The sequence below is a fragment of the Anas acuta genome, chromosome W (genome assembly GCF_963932015.1).
Source record: "Anas acuta chromosome W, bAnaAcu1.1, whole genome shotgun sequence".
Lineage (NCBI taxonomy): Eukaryota > Metazoa > Chordata > Aves > Anseriformes > Anatidae > Anas > Anas acuta.
In genome coordinates, this window is record NC_089016.1 from 9818314 (window position 1) to 9838347 (window position 20034).

Below are 20034 nucleotides of genomic sequence, written 5' to 3' on the forward strand. Positions count from 1 at the left end.
GAAGTCCGAGTTTCCTGCAGTGTCCCCTTGAGGGCCAGCACTGACACAGCCTCCCTTGGAGCTCGTTAGAGCAGAACCCTGGAGGCAGTGTGGACAAGGAGACAAAGGCAGCGTGAAGGTGACACTGATGTGTAGGAAAAGTGGATGTGTGTCACCAAGCACAAGGGCCAGACCTTGACTCCAAGTGCTTCGGAAGGGAGATCCTTTCCTTTACAGGTTATTCAGGGGTCTTTGTGGGGCCGTAGGAGATGAGGATGTGCATTGTCAAGTGCAGGAGAATGGTACGACTCCTTCCTGGTTCATGGTTGGGGGCAAGGAGGCTGTGAAGCCCTGGTTCTTCAATGATAAGCTGTCTCTTCATAGGCCTCAGTGACAGAGACAACAGCCATAGCCATGGGCACAAAGACCTGGGTCCTGTTGGGACTTTGAGCTTTGAAACAGCCTTTGCTCCTCTCCATACCAGGTTGTCTTAGGGACTCACAGACCTTTACTTCTTTTCCTGATGGCTGCAGGCCCTCTTCTGTGTGGTGCCACACTGGATCTGAGCTCAGTCCGATAACTCAGATCTTCTTGGTGGCCATGCCCCTCGTAAGGCAGCTCTGTAGGAGGCTGGCCTGGTTCCTGGTGAGCAGGCACCACTGCTCGTATGGCATCCCTCGTGGTGTCCAGGCCCTCCTCCTCCTGGGCACTGCTCACTCAGCAGGGTCCCAGTCTGCCCTGACGTTGGGGGTTATTCTTTTTCTGGTGAAGGACGAGGTTCGTCTCCTTGTAAATGCCAAGAGGTTTCTATAGGCAAAATCCTGCAGTTTCTCAGGGTTCCTCGACACTGATGCTCCATTCTGTCAGCCATTCATGGCTGCAGGCAGACAGTTCAACCTTACGGTGACTGCACTATCTCTGAGAAGACAGCAGCATTAGGAGCTGCAGGAAAGTTTGGGTAATACAGGAGTAACCAGTTGAATGGCATTGCAGCACAGATTCACTGAAGGGCAGGGGATGAAAGGCTGCCAGGTTCCACATTTGCTGCTCTTTATTCTCATGCATGCTGTCTGTTTGTCTGGAGCTGTTTCCTGAATGTTATGTGGCTGTGCAGGTTAAAGTTAGAAGGGGCAAAGCTGAGCTGGAGCTCAATCCAGCTGACCGTAAAAGAAAATAAAAAACTTTTTATATAAATGTTTTAAATAAAGTTTTTATTTATAAAAACTTATATATAAATATAAGTTTTATATTATATTATATATATATTTTATATTCACATTATATATATATGTATAAACTTTTTATATAAATGCTTTAAAAAAGTTTTAAATAAAACTTTTTATATTAAATGCTTTAAATGTCATCCTTTTTTAGATGTGGGGGAAATCTGGGAATGATCTAGAGATAAAGTAAAGGCTGAGGTACTTAATGTCTTCTTTTCCTCAGTCTCCAGCAGCAAGACCACTCCTGGATATTTCTTCCTGGATATTTCTTCTTCCTCATGTCCAGTGCCAATGTTCCAGGACACATTTTGTGGGTGTTTCTTCTCTCCTGTTCTTTCCTGGCACCAAAAAGTTCCATGAGGGTGGAAACCACTCCTGAAGTAGGCATCCCAACCCAGCAGGCTCCTTGCGGCCTGCCAGCCAAGCAGACACAAGTCACCTCAGCAGCAGCTTCCAAGCCAGGGGCCTGCTGCTGGCCTTGCAGCTTCTTGGCTAGACACAGCCAAGCTTTGTGCCTCCTGCTGCCCAGTCATGGACTCAAGCAGAAGGGACAGGACAACCCATGTTGGGGCCTTCTTTCGTTCTTGGTCCTCCTGGGTGTGGAGGCAGAGGGGATGCCCCAGTCAGCATGCCAAGCAGGTGCCTTCTGCTGGCCTAGCAGGGCCACTGCCAGATGTCAGCCCAAAAGTGCAGCTCCCAGGGAGAAGCCAAGGCTGACCTGCCACCTACTTCAGACAGAAGTGACCTCCCAGTCCCTTTGCGTGACACGTTCCTGCTGCTGCCCTATCAAGTGTAGAGACAGAAGTGACCTCACAGTCACTGCCATGGTCACATTCCTCCTGCTGGGGCAGGAGATCCTGAGGAAGGGCTTACTAGTTTCTAGTTCTCACAGGACGAAGGCTCAACTTTCTATGTTAGAAAGTAAACAAAGGTTTAATGGGATTGTTTGGTGTTCTTCTGTGTTTAGGGTATGGTCAGGCTCTGTAGTTTAGGTCATTTTTATATCTGCCTAGAAACCTAGTTTTAAATAGAGCATTTGAATATTAATATTAAGGGAAGTAATTAGGGTGAGTAAGAGTGTAAAGATAAGGGAAAGGGGCTATGGGCTGAGTTTTGCTTCAAGGAATACTTTGTGTTCAAGCTTTAGAGAAATGGATTCCTGTCAGTGTGCTGGAACAGCATTTAGATTTAAGGATTAGAACTACTGGTTAAAATAGTGTAAGGGCCATACATGACTGTACAAATCAGTGCTACTGCACGATCTACATTACATGATGCCTCTTACCTCTACGAAATCATTAATTTCTGCTGGCTATGCTCCTCTTGCCACCTGAAAATCTCACATCTCTCGTGTCCAGGTTGCTCCTGACCTCCCCATATCTTATTGGGATCAGCTTTCCCATGACATAGGTAGTATATGTTTCATCTCTGTGGGCTACTCTGTTCTTCAGAGAGAAGTGGCATTGTAGTCAGGAGGGAAAAGGGCCTAAAGGAGCATCCTGCCCAGTATGCCCATCAGCTCTGCCTCTCTACAAAATTGTGCATCCTACCTACTAGCAGGATTTGTTTCCACTGGTAGTTTTGTTTCCAGAATAGCTTCCATGGATCTCAAGTTCTTTTTCCAGGCCCTCACGAATGCTTCAGTTTTGGATATGTAGAGATGGGATAAGGAAAGCAATTTGCACATAGAACTGAGCTTAGCAAGGGATGCAAAGAATAACAGGAAGAGATTCTAGAGATACATAGCTCAGAAAAGAAAGGCCAACAAGAGTGTACCCTCTCTAATGGATGAGAAGGGTGAACTGGTAATGACAGGCATGGAGAAGGCTGAGGGCCTCAACAACATCTTTGCCTCAATCTTCCCTGCCAGTCAGGCTTCCCAAGTCTTTCATTTCCCTGAACCCATAGATGGAGCCTGGGGGGCAAAGAAGGTGATCAAGTGGCTGGAGCACCTCTCCTATGAAGAAAGGCTGAGAACACTGGGGCTGTTCAGCCTGGAGAAAAGAAGGCTCCAGGGTGACCTCATCACAGCCTTTCAGTAATTACAGGGGGCTTATAAAAAAAATGGAGTGTGACTCTTTGCTCAAGGACATCACAGTCCCTGCCCTGCCCCAAGGGGACAAACAGCTGAAGTTAGGGATAGGAGTGGGTTTGAGGATGAGATGTTTTGTGTGTGTGGTGGAGGGTTAGGTGGTCAATTTAACATTTAGGGATTAGAGGTCAACTTCTAGGGCTAATGTAATGGAAGGGCTTTGAGGGAGGGATTGGTGTTCTGCTCAAGATGCCTGCTCAAGGTGTAGGAAAAGGGCAAACCTTGTGGTTTAAAGTTTTGTTTAGTTGTTGGGTGAGGGCTGGGGTTAACGCTCGCGTTCTAATTCATGATTAGGCTTAATCATCCATCTGCTCAGCCTTGAAGTAGAAGATGCTTTCGACATCTGCCTTTTCCACGTCCCGAGGAACCTCTTTGATCAATCTGTCCTTTCCAAGGTCTTTGAGATAGGTCTTATGACGACGTCTGCAATTCCACCAGCACATCTCTCACCCTTCCCATACTACCTATAAACAACCCTAGGACTGACAGGGGGATGATGAAGGTATGAGAAAGGGCTTGGTTAAAACCTCTGACTACAGCCTTTATGGGCTTTACAGAGACAGTGACAATGGTGTCATAGAAAACAGTGACACTTGTGAGGACAGAAGAGCAGGTGGATAAGGCTTTGGGCTTGTCAACAGAGGATGCACGCACATGAAAACTGCAGGAAACAGAAGAGGAAGATGATCCAAAGGAAGGAAGGAAGGAAGGAAAGAAGGAAGGAAGAAAGATCCAAAATGTAGATTATAAAAGGAAAGACCATGAGTATCATTGTGGCACTGCAGGAGAGCTCCAGCAATGGGGCAAAACCACAGAAGGTGTCTATGACACTGGGGCCACAGAACTGTAGCTGGGAGGAGGAGAAAGAATTACTGCACATGAGAGAAATTCCCCTGCTTCAGGTACAGCTGCCTTCTGGAGCCAGACCTTCCACTTCTCGAGCCTTGCAGAGAACAGGGATGGCATACAGCCCAGGGCTGACCATAGGACATGGCCCCCAGCAGGAAACACTGCAGTCATGCAGAAGGTGCAGCTGAGAGTGTTGTCCCCCTTTGCTCACAGAGGTTGGAGCACTGTCTCCCCCATGTGGTGTCTCCCCTGTGTGGAGTATGGTGCCTTGTCTCCCCCACCGCACGGCCTTGACTCCTTGTCTCTTCTGGGCCCCACCTTCCACACCCAAATGTGCCCCTCTCCCCTGCCCTGGGTACTAAACTGGAGCAGACAGGTTACCATTAGATGTGGTGGTGCTTGTGTAATTCACATTGGTGATGGCACAAATGACAGTTCCTTCACCAGTGATGTACATCTTTCTTCGTGTTAGGACATAACTCAATGTCCTTCACTCTGCTTTGTCACACTGATGAACAGAACCTGGTCTCCTTGATTATTCTGAGACACAATGCAATGCTTTTTGCCTTCTACTACTCCAGCACATTATGTGTGACTTTCCCTTACTCTGCACATTGACCTGATGGATCATTTCACATGTTTTGCTTTCAAAACCTTAGCTGGACCAAGAGCATTTCCAAAGTGGGGCAAGCTGATGGGTTCTGCCTCAGCCATTTCGAGCATGCTATACTTGAGTTTATCAGCCTGAGTTTGCTAAAGATGACCCAGGAAGGTAAACGGATGTTCACGTGTCTAGTAGAAATAAGGGAGAGTGTCTCATGTTTCCAATGGCCATTTCAAATCTAGGTCAATCTCAGGAACCCACTGAAAAAGAGGTTTGTCTTTGAAGGGGTTTCCTGTGCTGGACTGGGCTGCAGTTGCAGAGACAAAGACCACTGCTGGCAGTGGAGGTGCCCTGGGAACTCCACCTGGCTCCACCTGATTTTCCCAAAGGGTTCCTCCCTCCTGTAGGTCTTTTCTGACATCTGCCAGTTCAAGGAAATGCCTTAAACACAACGGGACCACTGGAGGTTTTCCCTGGTCAGACAGCAATGCTCTGCCTGAGTACTCAGTTATTACTTTAGTTCTTATCTAATAAAGCAACTATTCATCAGCTCAAATGATTCAATTCCTTCTGTAAAATGTCTCAAGTGAAGTGTAATTTCAATCAAGAAGAAATTATAATTTCCATGATCTATACTCATCTCAGAAGAAGAAATACAGATAATCTCCTTTACTTGCATTCTCATCGCTTTGTCTATCATGGTGTGCTCCGTCATCTTCCAGGGACAACACCATCTTGATTACACAGACCCTGCTGAACGTCCCATTTCCACCTGCCTGTCTGAACCCATGCACTTCCCATGGTTCTTCTGGTTTGCCCTCCACTTATTCTTTGACCATTCAGACCTCTCTCACCAACCAAGTTGCTGCTGTGAGATTCAGTGAGTTCAAGCTCGCTAATCTCTCAGCAGTCTTGAATGGTTTCCTCAGCAAGAACCTCATAATTTATCATTGAATTTGTATGATATGGATTAATATTAACAAAATTACTTAAAATTTCCTATTACTCACTGAAAAATACATCATGTACAGTCATCCTTTTGGGAAGGTAAACATCACTGGAGGCAACAAAATGAGGAACTTGAGCTTTGTTTTTTGTTTTTTTTTTTTTTTAAATTGCAGCATGATTTCCTGTTGTTTGTTTTGAAATAGGAAAATCCCTGTTCTTTTCACCTAAGCAGGACTTCAAAGGAGAAACCCTAGACCAATACCTATAGAAGAACGATGTTCTAAAAAGAAACACATCAAAATTCAGCCTTTAAAATGGGAAAAGATTTTTATTAGATGCTCTTTGAAATCTTCCCCCTTAACTAGAACATGAAAGCTCTCCAATTAGCTGAACAAGTCTTCAATACTTGAAGAAAATGATGGGAGAGATATGGCTCCTTAGGAGTTTCTGTGTTTTAATGAGGTCCATGGTGTATTTTGGTTCCGAGTCAAAGAAACTTGGGTACTGAGAGGAGAATGATGCAATTGTGTGAAAAAGCAAACTCAAAAGGAAAAGTTGAAGTGACTTGGAGTCTTAATGGGCCCCACTAAGGGCTGTTACTAACAAAGCTTCCCCAGGGACATGTTAGGACAGATAATTGGAGGCCATGATTACAGACAAACAAAGCACTGTGCTGAGAAAAGTCATGGTTGGTTTTGGTGAAGCAAAAGGGCCAAGGCCTGACCCCAGCCACTGCAAGGAGAGATCCTGCAGCCCCCTGTCTGGCTCAGGGCTTTTCTTGAGGATCTGAGGAATGTGGTGGGCAGTGTGATGCCATGAGAAGAACACTGGTGTGACTCAACCCTGCCTCTGCACAGGGTTGCAAGGAAGCAAAGAGGCTGCACTGCAATGACTATATCTCGTTTTCTCATAAGCTCTAACCAAAGTGACAGGGCTGTTGGGGCCTTCCATTCTTGCCAGCACTCTCTGCCTTCTCTTCTGCACGCTTAAATATGCTGTCCCACACTTTGTCCTATTTCCTGGAAGTCTGCAGACAGCCATCTCTGTTCACCACCTTGCTCTCATCCCAGCATTTCCATCATTTCACAAATGTCTCATCAACCCTCACCAGCTGTTCCTTGAAAAACGAAGCTAGGGTCTGATCATAGACACTCAGCAGCAGCTTCCAAGCCAGGGGCCTGCTGCTGGCCTTGCAGCTTCTTGGCTAGACACAGCCAAACCTTGTGCATCCTGCTGCCCAGTCATGGACTCAAGCAGAAGGGACAGGACAACCCATCTGGGGGCCTTCTTTCTGCCTGGGTCCTCGTGGGTCTGGAGACAGAGGGGATCCCCCAGTCAGCATGCCAAGCAGGTGCCTTGTGCTGGCCTAGCAGGGCCACTGGCAGATGTCAGCCCAAAAGTCCAGATCCCAGGTCTATGTCAAGACACAGAACTGTCACCTGACACCTCCAGACAGAAGTGACCTCCCAGTCCCTTTGCGTGACACGTTCCTGCTGCTGCCCTATCAAGTGCAGAGACAGAAGTGACCTCACAGTCCCTGCCACAGTCACATTGCTCCTGCTGGGGCAGAAGATCCTGAGGCAGAGCTGAGCTCTTCAGAGCATTCCCATCCACCTCCTCTTTGTGGCCCACAGGCTGATCAGATCCATGGCCCCTCACATTCAGCTTTGTATGCCATGTAACTGCAGAGCAACCTCATGGTTCCTACCCTGCCCCATGGGCCAAGCACCTTAAGTGCTTGCGATAAGGGCCAAGCACCTTAAGTGCTTAAGATGAGGGTTAGGAAAAGGGTTGGATGTGAATAAGTGAATGCAAAGGAATCAGAGCTTTTGTTTTTAGGCATCCATGTATGAGGTTAAGGACTAGGGCTCAGCTTTCTGTGATAGAGATTAATCAAATGCGTAGTGGAAGGGTTTGGTGTTTGGCTTGTGGTGTCAGGTCTGTGGTTAGGGTATGTGCAAGTCCTTTGGTTTTGTTTAGGTCTGCAAGAAGTCTAGTGCTAAATAGAGCATGTTAATGGTAGTGTTAAGGGCAGGGATCAGGGTGAGCAAGAGAGTAAGGGTGATGTAATGATGCTATGGAGTACTTTTGGCTTCAAGGGATCTTGTGGTCTAACATTAGAGCAGTGGATTCCTATCAGTGTGTGAAGTAGCTTTGATGTTTACGGATTAATGTTACAGGTTAAAATAGGGCAATGGCCTCACATAACTGCTGTAAGTCTGCTTTATGGTAGGACCAACATTACCTGAACATTCTTACCTCTGCAAAATCATCACCTTCTGCTGTCCACGCTCCTTAGCTCTCCCACAAATCTCACATCTCTGTTGGCCAGGCTTCTCCTGACTTCCCCATATCAGTCATCTTCTTAGGGGAAGTTTGGAGAACCAGCATGGAGAAGGAGAGAAACGTCTGTAGGAGCACCATGCACAATGTGCCCAACAGTTCTACAACACCACAGAAGCAGGCCTGAAGGATGAGTTCAGGCAAAAGCTGATACCTCTGACATGGCAACACCTGTACAAGACCTCTTCCTCTATGGGGCCTAGCAGGTACTTAGAAAGAGGGGATCTCACAAACTGTGTGCAGAGCAGGTGCATCTGCTGTCCTGTCATGGAGACCAGCAGATGTGAGCCTAAAGGCACAGATCCCAGCCAGGAGTGAAGGATTGAGCTGTTGGCTACTTCAGAAAGAGCTCAACTCACAGCCACTTGACAGCCATTAGCTTCCTACTGGGATGACAACTTCTGAGGCACCTCTGCCCTCATAATACCAGACCTACAAACCACCCCCTTTTTGGCCCAGGACCTGACCAGGTGGAAGTGAGCTGTTTTTCATCCTTCAAGCCTGCTGGGCTCCCAGCCTTTCTGACACACAGGAGCCAGTTCCATGCCAGTCCTGTGAGGTTGTAGGGCAGGAGGGACCTTGCAGGCAATGTTCCAGCCCCATGCCTCTTGGCAGTCTGTCAGCTCCTTGTGCACAGTGAAGATCACACTCAAGTCCAGAAGCCTGAAGCTGGGGTAGATTACACTCAGGGGAAGCACCCTCCAAGCTCCAGCCCCAACACCAGGCCCAGCCCCAGCTGGCGGTGCTGCTCTGCAGAGTGAGGGGGCTGTGGTGCCTGGGGCATGGGGGCACTCTGCAGGGCTGTGCTGGGCAGGCTGGGAGGCAGACCCAGCTCTTGGGGTCACTGCCATTGCCCCAGGGCTGCAAGGAATCACTTGCCAGGCTCCTTTGCTGGGGCTGCTGCATGCCCTGGGGCTGCTGAGCTCTCCTCTGCCTGTTCACAGCAGACTGAGCACTTGAGCTCTGGTCAGTCCACCTTGGAGGAGATCCCCCCTTAGGAGGGAAATGCTGCAGTGGAGGCCAGCTGTGCCACTGCCGTGCCCACTGCCTGTCCCTGCCTGCAGTCCCAGCACAGCCCCACAGCAGCACTGGCACCAAGCTCCAGGAACAGCCGGGCCTGACCCCACCAGCAGCGCTCAGCAGGAGAGGGCAGCAGTGGCAAAAGAGCAGCTCTGCATGCCCCAAGCATTGGTGTTCCCTGGCCGTGCTGCTGGGATGGGACTCTTTTCCTCTGCATCCCTGCACATGGGCACTGCCCCTGCAGAGCCAGACCAGGTCTCAGAGGAAGCACGTCAGACCAGGCAATGCAAGCTGCTTCCTGAAGTACACAGACAGACGGGCTCTTTGTGTACAGTTGCTGAGCTAGACTCGAAAAATACATACTGAAGTGCAATTGGGATGACCAATATCATTTTAGTGGGTAACATTAACCGAACTAAAACTAAGGAAATCCATTAATAAAATGCACGCACACAAACAAAGAAACAGAATATAGGCTGTTCCTATAATAAGTGACATTAAGACTCATCTGCAGAAGCAGACTGAGCACTTATTCTCTTGAAACACATTAAGTCATCAATCTCCACAGGGCTTCCTTGAGCTCCTGGTTCCTCATACTGTAGATGAGAGGATTCAACACTGGAGGCACCACTGAGTATAAAAATGCCACCACCAGGTCCAGGTATGGGGAAGAGATGGAGGGAGGCTTCAGGTAGGCAAATATGGAAGTGCTGATAGTCAGAAAGACAACGGCCAGGTGAGGGAGGCATGTGGAGAAGGCTTTGTGCCGGCCCTGACAAGAGGGCATCCTCAGCACTGCCCTGAAGATCTGCATGTAGGACAGCACAATGAAAACAAAACAAACAAAGGCTGAAGAAAAACTAAACACAACTGGCCCAACTTCCCTGAGGTAGGCATCTGAGCAGGAGAGCTTGAGGATCTGTGAGATTTCACAGAAGAACTGGTCCAAAGCATTGCCTCGGCAGAGGGGCAGGGAAAATGTGCTGGCCGTGTGCAGGACAGCATTGAGAAAGCCACTGCCCCAGGCAGCTGCTGCCATCTGGGCACAAGCTCTGCTGCCCAGGAGGCTCCCATAGTGCAGGGGCTTGCAGATGGCAACGTAGCGGTCATAGGCCATGACGGTGAGAACATAAAATTCTGATACAATCAAGAAGACAAACAGAAAGACCTGCGCAGCACATCCTTGATAAGAGATGGCCCTGGTGTCCCAGAGGGCATTGGCCATGGCTTTGGGCAGAGTGGTGGAGATGCAGCCCAGGTCGAGGAGGGCGAGGTTGAGCAGGAAGAAGTACATGGGGGTGTGGAGGCGGTGGTGGCAGGCTACGGCACTGAGGATGAGGCCGTTGCCCAGGAGGGCAGCCAGGTAGATGCCCAGGAGGAGTGTGAAGTGCAGGAGCTGCAGCTCGCGCGTGTCTGCGAATGCCAGCAGGAGGAACTCACTCACAGAGCTGCTGTTGGGCATTTGCTTGTTTTGTGTATGTTGTCCTACTAAAGGAACAGAAATAGAGTGATAATATATCAGGATTATCTGAGAAAAAACATTTCCATTTTTCAATTAAACCTCTCAAAGCCTTTGCTGAACTACACTTAGACAGTTGGCAGATCCCTTTCCTTCATTGGTGTCAGTTGTTCTCTCCAGTACAATCCACACAATTCATTGTCATGAACCCTGCCTCCCCTCCACACCAAGAATCTAAGAGCACAGAATCCAAGAAAGTCTTCTGTTTCAGATAAACCAAGCCTCGGTCTTCCTGTTAAAATGCCCCCTCAAAAATACCATTCTCTAAAACATCTTCTATGCCACATTACAGGTAGAATAAGACCCATCCTGACAGATGCTATCAGCCATCGGATGTGCCAGCTGTAGAAGACCCCTCTGGCAACCCCACCTGCATGACCCTGCTGCCAGAGCCTCACGGTGCCAAGAGCCTGCAGATGTGTCCTGCCACACGCTGCCCTCTGTTGTTGTGCTCCTCAGTGCCTCCAAGCCCTCTCTCCTTCTGTCCTCTCTGTGTGCCAGCTGCGGTCAGAGCCCCCAGCCCTGCTGCGCTGTGCAGAGGAGCTGCTCCTGGGCACAGCTGTCTCTCTGCAGCGCTTGCCAGGAGCTCCCCTTGTGCCCAGGAGCCCGGCCCAGCTCAGCAGCACAGCACCCGACCATGGCATCTCTTGCTCTGTGCCCTTGGTCTCCCTCGAGGTGTCCCCAAGGCCTCAGGGCTGACAGCTCCCCAAGGCAGCAGGCTCTCTCCTGGGGGGTGGTGTTTGAAGCAGCCTGAAGTCATCACCAACTTCTTCTCTCTGTAGATGTCAGGGACTGATTGTTTAAAGTGTGATTTGTGCTGTTGGACTGTGGTTGTTAAACATGTTGTGCTTTAACTTGTCAGGAACCTCAGCACCACACAGATGTTAGCTCACACCCAACACCCAAAATATAATTGGTTGAAACAAAGGTAGTTAAAAGGACAGAAAATGAAGAGACAGTAAGAACAGTAACAATACTAATAAAAATAATTATAAACCTTATTTTTATTATTGTTATATGTATAAAGCAAGTGATGCACAGTGCAATTGCTCATCACGCACTGACCAATGCCCAATGTTTCCCGAAGCAGGGGTCCCACAGAACCTGGACAGCCTGCATGCGGCTCTTTACCTTACCTTGACCTTACTTTGTTTTAGGGCAATACAAGTTTTCAGAAGGATTTGCAACATTTGCTTCCCTTCTCAAGTACTTCCGCTGTGCTACTTCCATGTAGTGATGTTATCAAGGTATTGAAGGTTTTCAGGAGCTTCCCCCTACTCTAGAGTAGTCTGGATCAGCCAATGGCAAATGGTAGGGCTGTGCTTCCAGCCCTGGGGCAGTCAATTCCAGGTGGACAGGACGACCCTCCATGTGAAAGCAAAGTGTGGCCTTCGTATTGCTGTCAAAAGAATGGAGAAAAATGCATTAGCAATATATAGCAATATTAATTGTGGCATAGCACTTGGCTGCCTTTGACACCAGTTCGTACTGAATGAAGTTCTAGCATGCCTGGCACAGCAGCACTCAGTGGTGGTGGGACTTCATTCAAGCCACAGAAGTGCACCGTTATCTTCCACTCCCCATTCGAATTTTGTACTGTCCATATGGGACTATTATAGGGTGAGCAAGTGTTGCTGATCACTCCGTGGCTCTCCAGTCGATGAACCAGCTCATGGATGGGAATCAGGGAGTCTCTGTTAGTGCAATATTGCCTCAGGTGCACTGTTGTGGTAGCGATTGGCACCTGCTGCCAATTGGCCATCAGCACCTCCACAGCAGAAAGGTCCTGTGAAAGAGTGGGCAAGGTAGACAACTGCTTGGTGTCCTCCACCTCCAAGGCAGCTATGCCATAAGCCCACTAATACCCTTGTGGACCTTTGAAGTACCTGCTCCTGAAGTAGTCTATGCCAGGGTTACACAGAGCCTCCAGGCCAGTCCCAATGGGTTGCACTGCGACTGGCCTCCCACTCTATTCTGAGCTGGTGCAGCCTCACCTTGAGTACTGGGTGCAGTTCTGGGCACCACAGTACAAGAAGGACATTAAACTGTTGGAGAGTGTCCAGAGGAGGATGACGAAGATGGTGAAGGGCCTAGAGGGGAAGACGTGTGAGGAGCAGCTCAGGGCATTCGGCCTGTTCAGCCTGGAGAAGAGGAGGCTGAGGGGGGACCTCATCACGGCCTACATCTTCCTCGCGAGGGGGAGCGGAGAGGCGGGTGACCTATTCTCTGTAAACACCAGTGATAGGACCCGCAGGAATGGTGTTAAGCTGAGGCAGGGGAAATTTAGGCTGGACATCAGGAAGAGGTTCTTCAGCGAGAGGGTGGTTGCACACTGGAACAGGCTCCCTGGGGGCGTAGTCACTGCACCAAGCCTGTCTGAATTTAAGAAGAGATTGGACTGTGCACTTAGTCACATGGTCTGAACTTTTGGGCAGACTTGTGCAGTGCCAGGAGTTGGACATGATTATCCTTATGGGTCCTTCCAACTCAGGGTATTCTATGATTCTATGATTTCCCACTGTTCCCAGTTAGACTCACTTCAGCCTCCAGTGCAGTTAACTCTTGGGTTTGATGTGCCAGGCCAATAATCCTCAAAGTCCAATACATCCGATTGTCTTCTCCCTCCCCCAGGGTGGAGGCTGGGCCTCTCTAGTCCTGCTCATAGTATTCTTTACTCTGTTTGGAGGATTTCCCACTAGAAATTGGAGCAGCAATTTTCTCAGAAGAACCACTTTTTGACAATCTATTTTTCCTTGCACTTCATGTATCTGTGCCTCTAAGGTGGAGGTCGATTTTTGCACCCCATTTTCTCATGGTCTCTCCATGGTCACACAGTCAAAAGCACAGGATGGAACCTGGTATGTACCCACTATGTCACCTTTCTTAAGCAGAGGGATGCTTACATCTGATAGCTGAGCTATTGGTTCGTGCAGGTGGGGAGGAAGCCGTATTCTCTTGTAGTTGTTGGACCTCTTGGGAAAGTTTCTTTCTGGACAAGACACAGGCCCATAGGGAAGAAGAGAGACTTGCTTTGTAATGCCTTAGTTGGCTAGCCAATTCATCCACCATGGGTTCCTCTTGGTCTTTCCAGGTCACTACTGCCCATGGGTTGGCATACGATGATGGTGTGCTCTGTACAAACTCCTGCCCCATGGGTCATGTGCACTTGACTTCATCTGGATCTTTGGATAGCTGTTTGTTATCTAGGTTTCTACAAATCGCCTTCAGCATGTCTAATTTCCTCAGGAATGGATACCCCTCTGCATGGTGGTCCACTTTCCTGGTTGACATACAAGATCTTCTTTAAAGAGGGACCTTTCCTTCAAGCATGATGGGAGTAAGTTCCTTGTGCCCTTTTCCAATGGCTTTGTCAGTCACCCCTTCCCTAGAGGGGGATTCTGTCTGCTCAGCTTCCCTTCCGTCTAATTCCAGGCTATTGGCCCTTTTCTCCCACCACTGGAGCAGCCAGCTGACAATGTGCTCACCGACATGATGGCTAAAATATTTTCCCATATCTCATAGCTTACCCTGGAAAAGGGATAGCTTGGTTTCTGATGTTTATATAATCTCTTTGTCTTTGTCCTCCTGCTTCCAAGATGGCCCAACTTTGGAGAAACCTGCCTCATCTTCTTCTTCCTCCTTTCTTGTCTGGGTAGGAGTTTCTTTCATCTCAAAAGAAAAACTGACTTTCACACCCATTGTTTTCTCTTGCATGTAGAGGCAACCGATACTGGCACAGGCTGGTTCTCTGACCCAGCCATGGAACCCATTGCAGGTGCTGGAGAGGCTGCAGGGCCCATCACAGGAGTTGTTCTGGCTGTGGGGCCTTTTGGATGAGTTGGAGTGGCTGCAGGGCCTATAGCGGGTTTGGGAGTGGCTATAGGGCCTGTCACGTGTGTCAGTTTAACTTTGGGCCCACCTCAGGAGCCAGAGTGTCTGCAGAGCCTGTTGCAGGGTTTGGAGTGGCTTTGGACAGGCTATATGCCTGTCCTGGAGGAGAAGGGGGAGGTGCAGGAGAAAGGGAGAGGGAAGAAGTGGTGAAAAGCATCCCCCACTGTCCTTCCCTGTTCCACTCACCATCACCACCCACCCTGCATAGATTTACTCTCGAAAATGAAAGGCAAAGAGTATAAAAGAGTGTAATTCTAAATAATTTCTAAGAGCTGAAGAGATGGTTCCCGAGTTATGGAGGCGGCAATATTATTCTATCAGAAGTCAGTGTTATCCAATACAGCAAGGCAGTAACCTTAGACAAGTCCCCAGAACTGATAAACAGCATGACATGGAAGACAGACAGTTAGTAATGTGCTATGCAACACAATTCTGAAAACAAGCACAACAGACCCCGGATCAAAAAGATCAACACTGTGATCAGCGACTATTAAACTGATCTAATGTTTATAACAATTTACTTTTAAAACGCTGTGGTCAGATCTGGCATCTCAACCTTTGTGCTCCACGCTAGGCACTATGAAGACTTGCTGTGGTTTGACCCTGCAGGCAGCTCAGCACTACAAAACTATTCATCTAATGAATGGGATGGAGGAGAGAATTGGGAGGAAAAAAATGTAAAAGTTCATGGGTTGAGATAAAGGCAGTTTCATAGGACACAAAAGGAAGACATTATTGTTGTTCTTCTTAATGTTTATGTTATAGACACTAATAGACTAATGATAACATTTTTGTGTGCATATCAAAAGACAGGAAAGGTGGTGGTGATTAACTGGAAAGAGTCAGGCCAGAGCATGGCAGACATGCTATGGAATGAGGGGTGGATATTATCCTAGTTTTGGTTCCAATAGAGTAAATTCTTCTTGCTAGTAGCTGGTACGTTGCTGTGTTTCATATTTACAGAATCACAAACTATTTTGGGTATAAGAGGACCTTACAGATCACATAATTCCTACTCAGCTGCCATGGGCAGAGGCACCTTCCACTAGACCAGCTTGCTCAAAGCCCCGTCCCACCTGGCCTTGAACACTTCCAGAGATGGGGCATCCACAACTTCTCTGGGCAGCCTTTTCCTCACCACCCTCTGAGTAAAGAACTTCTTTCTAACACCTAACCTGAATCTACCCTCTTTCAGTTTAAACCATTACCCCTAGTCCTATCACTACACTCTTTGATGACGAGTCCCTCCCCAGCTTTCCTGTAGTCCCCTTTAGGTACTGGAAGGCCACTGTAAGGTCTCCCTGGAGACTTCTCTTCTCCAGGCTGAACAATCCCAACTCCCTCAGCCCGTCTTCATAGGAGAGGTGCTCCAGCCCATCACTCATGCTCATGGCCCTCCTTTGGACTTGTTCTAATAGCTGCATGTCCTTCTTACACAAGGAGCCCCAGAGCTGAACCTGAGGTTTGGCCTCACCAGATCTGAGTTACCAGGGGACAACCATATCTCTTATCCTGCAGACCACAGTATTCCTGGTGCAAGGCAGGATGCTGTTGGCCTTCTTGGCCACCTGAGCACACTGCTGGCTCATATTTGGCCGACTATCTACCACTATCCCCAGGGCCCTTATCCCCAGGCAGCTGTCCAGCTTCTCTTCTCCCTGCATGAGTGGGATTGTTATTCCCCAAGTGCAGGACCACAGCCTTGTTGAACTTCATAGAGTTGGCCTCAGCCCATGGGTTCAGCCTGTCCAGATCCCTCTGCAGAGCCTTCCTACCCTTGAGTAGATCAAGTCTCACTCCTAACTTGGTCTTGTCTACAAAGTCGCTGATGGTGCACTCGATCCCCTCATCCAGATCATTGCTGCAGATATTGAAGAGAACTGGAGCCAGTACTGAGCCCTGGGGGACACCACTAGTGAGTGGCCTCCAGCTGCATTTAGCTCCATTCACCACAACTCTTTGGACCTGGCCACCCAGCCAGTTTTTAACCCAATGAAGCGTAAGTCTATCCAGGCCTTTAGCAGCCAGTTTCTCAAGGAGAATGCTGTGGGAAATGGCTTCAAAATCCTTATTGAAGTCTAGGTAGACCACATCCACAACCTTTCCCTTGTCCACTAAGCACATCACCTTGTCATAGATTGAGATCTGATTTGTCAAGCAGGGCCTGCTTTGGTAAACTCATGCTGACTTGGTCTTATCACCTTGTTGTCCTGTTGTGTGATGGTACTCAAGACAATATGCTCCATGAGCTTCCCCGGCTCAGAGGTCAGACAGACAGGCCTGTAGTTCCCCAGATCATCACAATTAGGGTGAGCCCTCTTCCTGCAGACATTAAGAGCTGACAGAATGGAGCATCTGTCCAGGGGAACCTTGAGAAACTACAGGATTTTCCCTATACAAATGTCTTGACATTTACAAGGAGAAGAGCCCAATCCTGCACTGGAGGAGGAGGAACCCCACACATCAGGACTGGGACCCTGCTGAGTGAGGAGTGTCCAGGAGGAGGAGGGCCTGGGCACCCCGAGGAATGCCATTTGAGCAGTGGTGCTTGCTCACCAGGAAGCAGGCCAGCTACTTACAGAGCTGCCTTACGAGGAGCATGGCCACCAAGAAGATCTGAGTTATCAGACTCAGCTCCAATATGGTGTGACACCACCTGCACAGGGGTGTCCCAATGAGTAGCCCCTCATTTTGGAGAGATTCAGGACAGTACCCAGAGAGGTACTGCCAAGGTGGGGTTCAGGGCCTAAAGCACCTGCCTTGTGTAGAGGTTCTGAGAGATCTGGGTTTATCTGGCCCTGTGGCATAGAGCATCCAAGCAGAGCAAAAGGAGCCTTTGACAGCCTGAAGGGTGGTTTTGGAGCTGCTGTAGCTTTCTTCTCTAGGAGAAAACAGTATGAGACAGAAATAATGCCACAATCTTGACTTCAGGATATTGAGATGGGACATGAAGAGAAAGAAATCCCCATCTCCTACTGCGCCAGGAGGAGCCCTGAGCAAGGTGTCAAGGGAAAGGATCTCCTGTTCCAGGGGCTGGAGGTCAAGGCCTGGCCCTTGTGCTTGCTGAAACACATCCAGTTTTCCTACACATCAGTGTCACCTTCACATTGCCTTTGTCTCCTTGTCCTCACTGCCTCCAGGGTTCTGCTCTAACGAGCTCCAAGGGAGGCTATGTCAGTGCTGGCCCTCAGGGGGACACTGCAGAAAACTTGCATCTGACTTAGACTCCTAGAGAGATGTCTTCAATTGTCTGAGGCTTGTGGGCTCATCAGCAAAGCCCCCAGAGGGGTGATTGCAGTGCCTTGGGCTGGTGCTGTGCTGCTGAGCTGGGCCGGGCTCGTGCGACAGAGAAAACACATTTCAGAAAGTCCCACGAAGCAGACAGATAGCTGTGCCCAGGAGCAGCTCCTCTGCACAGTGCAGCAGGACTGAGGGCTCTGACCGCAGGTGGCACAGGGAGAGAAGGAGAGAGGGCTTGGAGGCACTTGGCAGTGGGAGGATGCTGAGAGCTGCCTGCAGGAGAAACATGCACAGCCCTTGACAAGGTAAGGGTCTGGCTGCAGGGCCATGCAGCTGCAGGTCCTGGAAGGGTCTCCTGCTGGGTCTTGTTTCTGGGAGGGCAGTGGGCAATGCAGTAGGCTTTGAGAGTCCTGCTGGCTTGCCCTGCGAGGTGAGGAAGTCTGGCAGAAGCCCCTTGGAGTGTCATAACCTAGCTACCCCTGGTCAGATAAGACAGGGGTGGCTAGAACACTGCAGGAGTGCAGCTAGGATATTGGAACACGCAAGCTTGCAGATATCCAGCTCTGTCCGTGGGGCATCCTTCTGGGCTGCAGGCTGCTCTCCAGCAGGATGCAGCTCTCTCGTGGCTTCCTTGTGTTATCCAGGTGCCCCAAGGAGAAGACACCTCCTTGCTAAGGCCATGTCTGTGCTGCTGGATGGCTGTCTGTGGGCAGCAGGTTTGAGCCTCCTGAACCACTGGCTAGGACGGAAGAGCTGAGATACTGATCAGGAACCTGAAGATAAGGTCAGGATTCTGTCCATCTGTATTTTGAGTTGGGCTTCTCTGCTCTCAGCTGTCTCCTGTTTCTTCTCATGCCCAAGCTCATTGTTGGGCAGATCTGCTCCACTCATTCTTCACCAAGGGACAGTGCCATTGCCTCCTGGCATCCGCAGGATTTCACCAGGAGCACACATATAAAGTCACAGAGTTAAATCTTCCAATAATTCACCAAAGAGTTACAGGGTCAACCGAATAACATTAAAGCAAGTAAAACACTGCAGCTCTGCTCTGCATTCAGATGAGTTGTTTGCAAGAAAATTCTGCAAACTCATTGACTTGACAAGTGGACTGAACTTGAGTTTCCCCCATGTTCCTGATTCCCTCCTGCTGCAGGTAGGACTCCTCTGCAGCCCACAGCAGCCCCTGCACCCAGTGCCACTGTCAGCCAGCACCAGCCACAACTCAAGCAGGAAAGCTGCAGAAAGGTTCTAGTGCAAAGAGAGAGGCTCTGTTTGGGGGTTCTCTAAGACTTGTAATAAGTTTTCCTCATCCAAATCAGTTCTAACTTTGTTCTACCTTTTTCTCTCCAACAGAGAATGTCAGAAAATGCCCAACATCAGCTCTGTGAGCGAGTTCCTGCTGCTGGCATTTGCAGACACGCGCGAGCTGCAGCTCCTGCACTTCGCGCTCTTCCTGGGCATCTACCTGGCTGCCCTCCTGGGCAACGGCCTCATCCTCAGCGCCGTAGCCTGCCACCACCGCCTCCACACCCCCATGTACTTCTTCCTCCTCAACCTCGCCCTCCTCGACCTGGGCAGCATCTCCACCACTCTGCCCAAAGCCATGGCCAATGCCCTCTGGGACACCAGGGCCATCTCCTATCAAGGATGTGTTGCACAGGTCTTCCTTTTGGTTTTCCTGATTGGAGCAGAGTATTCCCTTCTCACTGTCATGGCCTACGACCGCTACGTTGCCATCTGCAAGCCCCTGCACTACGGGAGCCTCGTGGGCAGCAGAGCTTGTGCCCAGATGGCAGCAGCTGCCTGGGGCAGTGGCTTCCTCAACGCTGTCCTGCACATGGCCACTACAGTTTCCCTGCCCCTCTGCCAAGGCAATGCCCTGGACCAGTTCTTCTGTGAAATCCCCCAGATCCTCAAGCTCTCCTGCTCAAATGCCTACCTCAGGGAAGTTGGGGCACTTGTGTTTAGTATTTCTTTAGTCTTCGGTTGTTTTGTTTTCATTGTGGTGTCCTATGTGGAGATCTTCAGGGCTGTGCTGAGGATGCCCTCTGAGCATGGACGGCACAAAGCCTTTTCCACGTGCCTCCCTCACCTGGCCGTGGTCTCCCTGTATCTCAGCACTGCCACGTTTGCCTACCTGAAGCCCCCCTCCACCTCTTCCTCATCCCTGGACCTGGTGGTGTCATTTCTCTACTCGGTGGTGCCTCCAGCAGTGAACCCCCTCATCTATAGCATGAGGAATAAAGAGCTCAAGGAGGCACTGAGGATGTTATCGCAATATTCAGTATTTCAGAGAGGAACCCATCTTTTGCATCTGATTCCCTGA

General features: G+C 49.4%; 2 protein-coding genes across 2 annotated transcripts; one reads left to right on the forward strand and one right to left on the reverse strand.

The window, feature by feature from the left end:
• Positions 1–9605: 9605 nt before the first annotated feature.
• On the reverse strand, positions 9606–10520 carry LOC137847518 (olfactory receptor 14C36-like). The gene has a single exon (XM_068665792.1). It carries the CDS (start codon positions 10518–10520, stop codon positions 9606–9608), a length of 915 nt encoding a protein of 304 aa, XP_068521893.1.
• Positions 10521–19074: 8554 nt separating this feature from the next.
• LOC137846865 (olfactory receptor 14C36-like) lies at positions 19075–20034 on the forward strand. The gene has a single exon (XM_068664973.1). It carries the CDS (start codon positions 19075–19077, stop codon positions 20032–20034), a length of 960 nt encoding a protein of 319 aa, XP_068521074.1.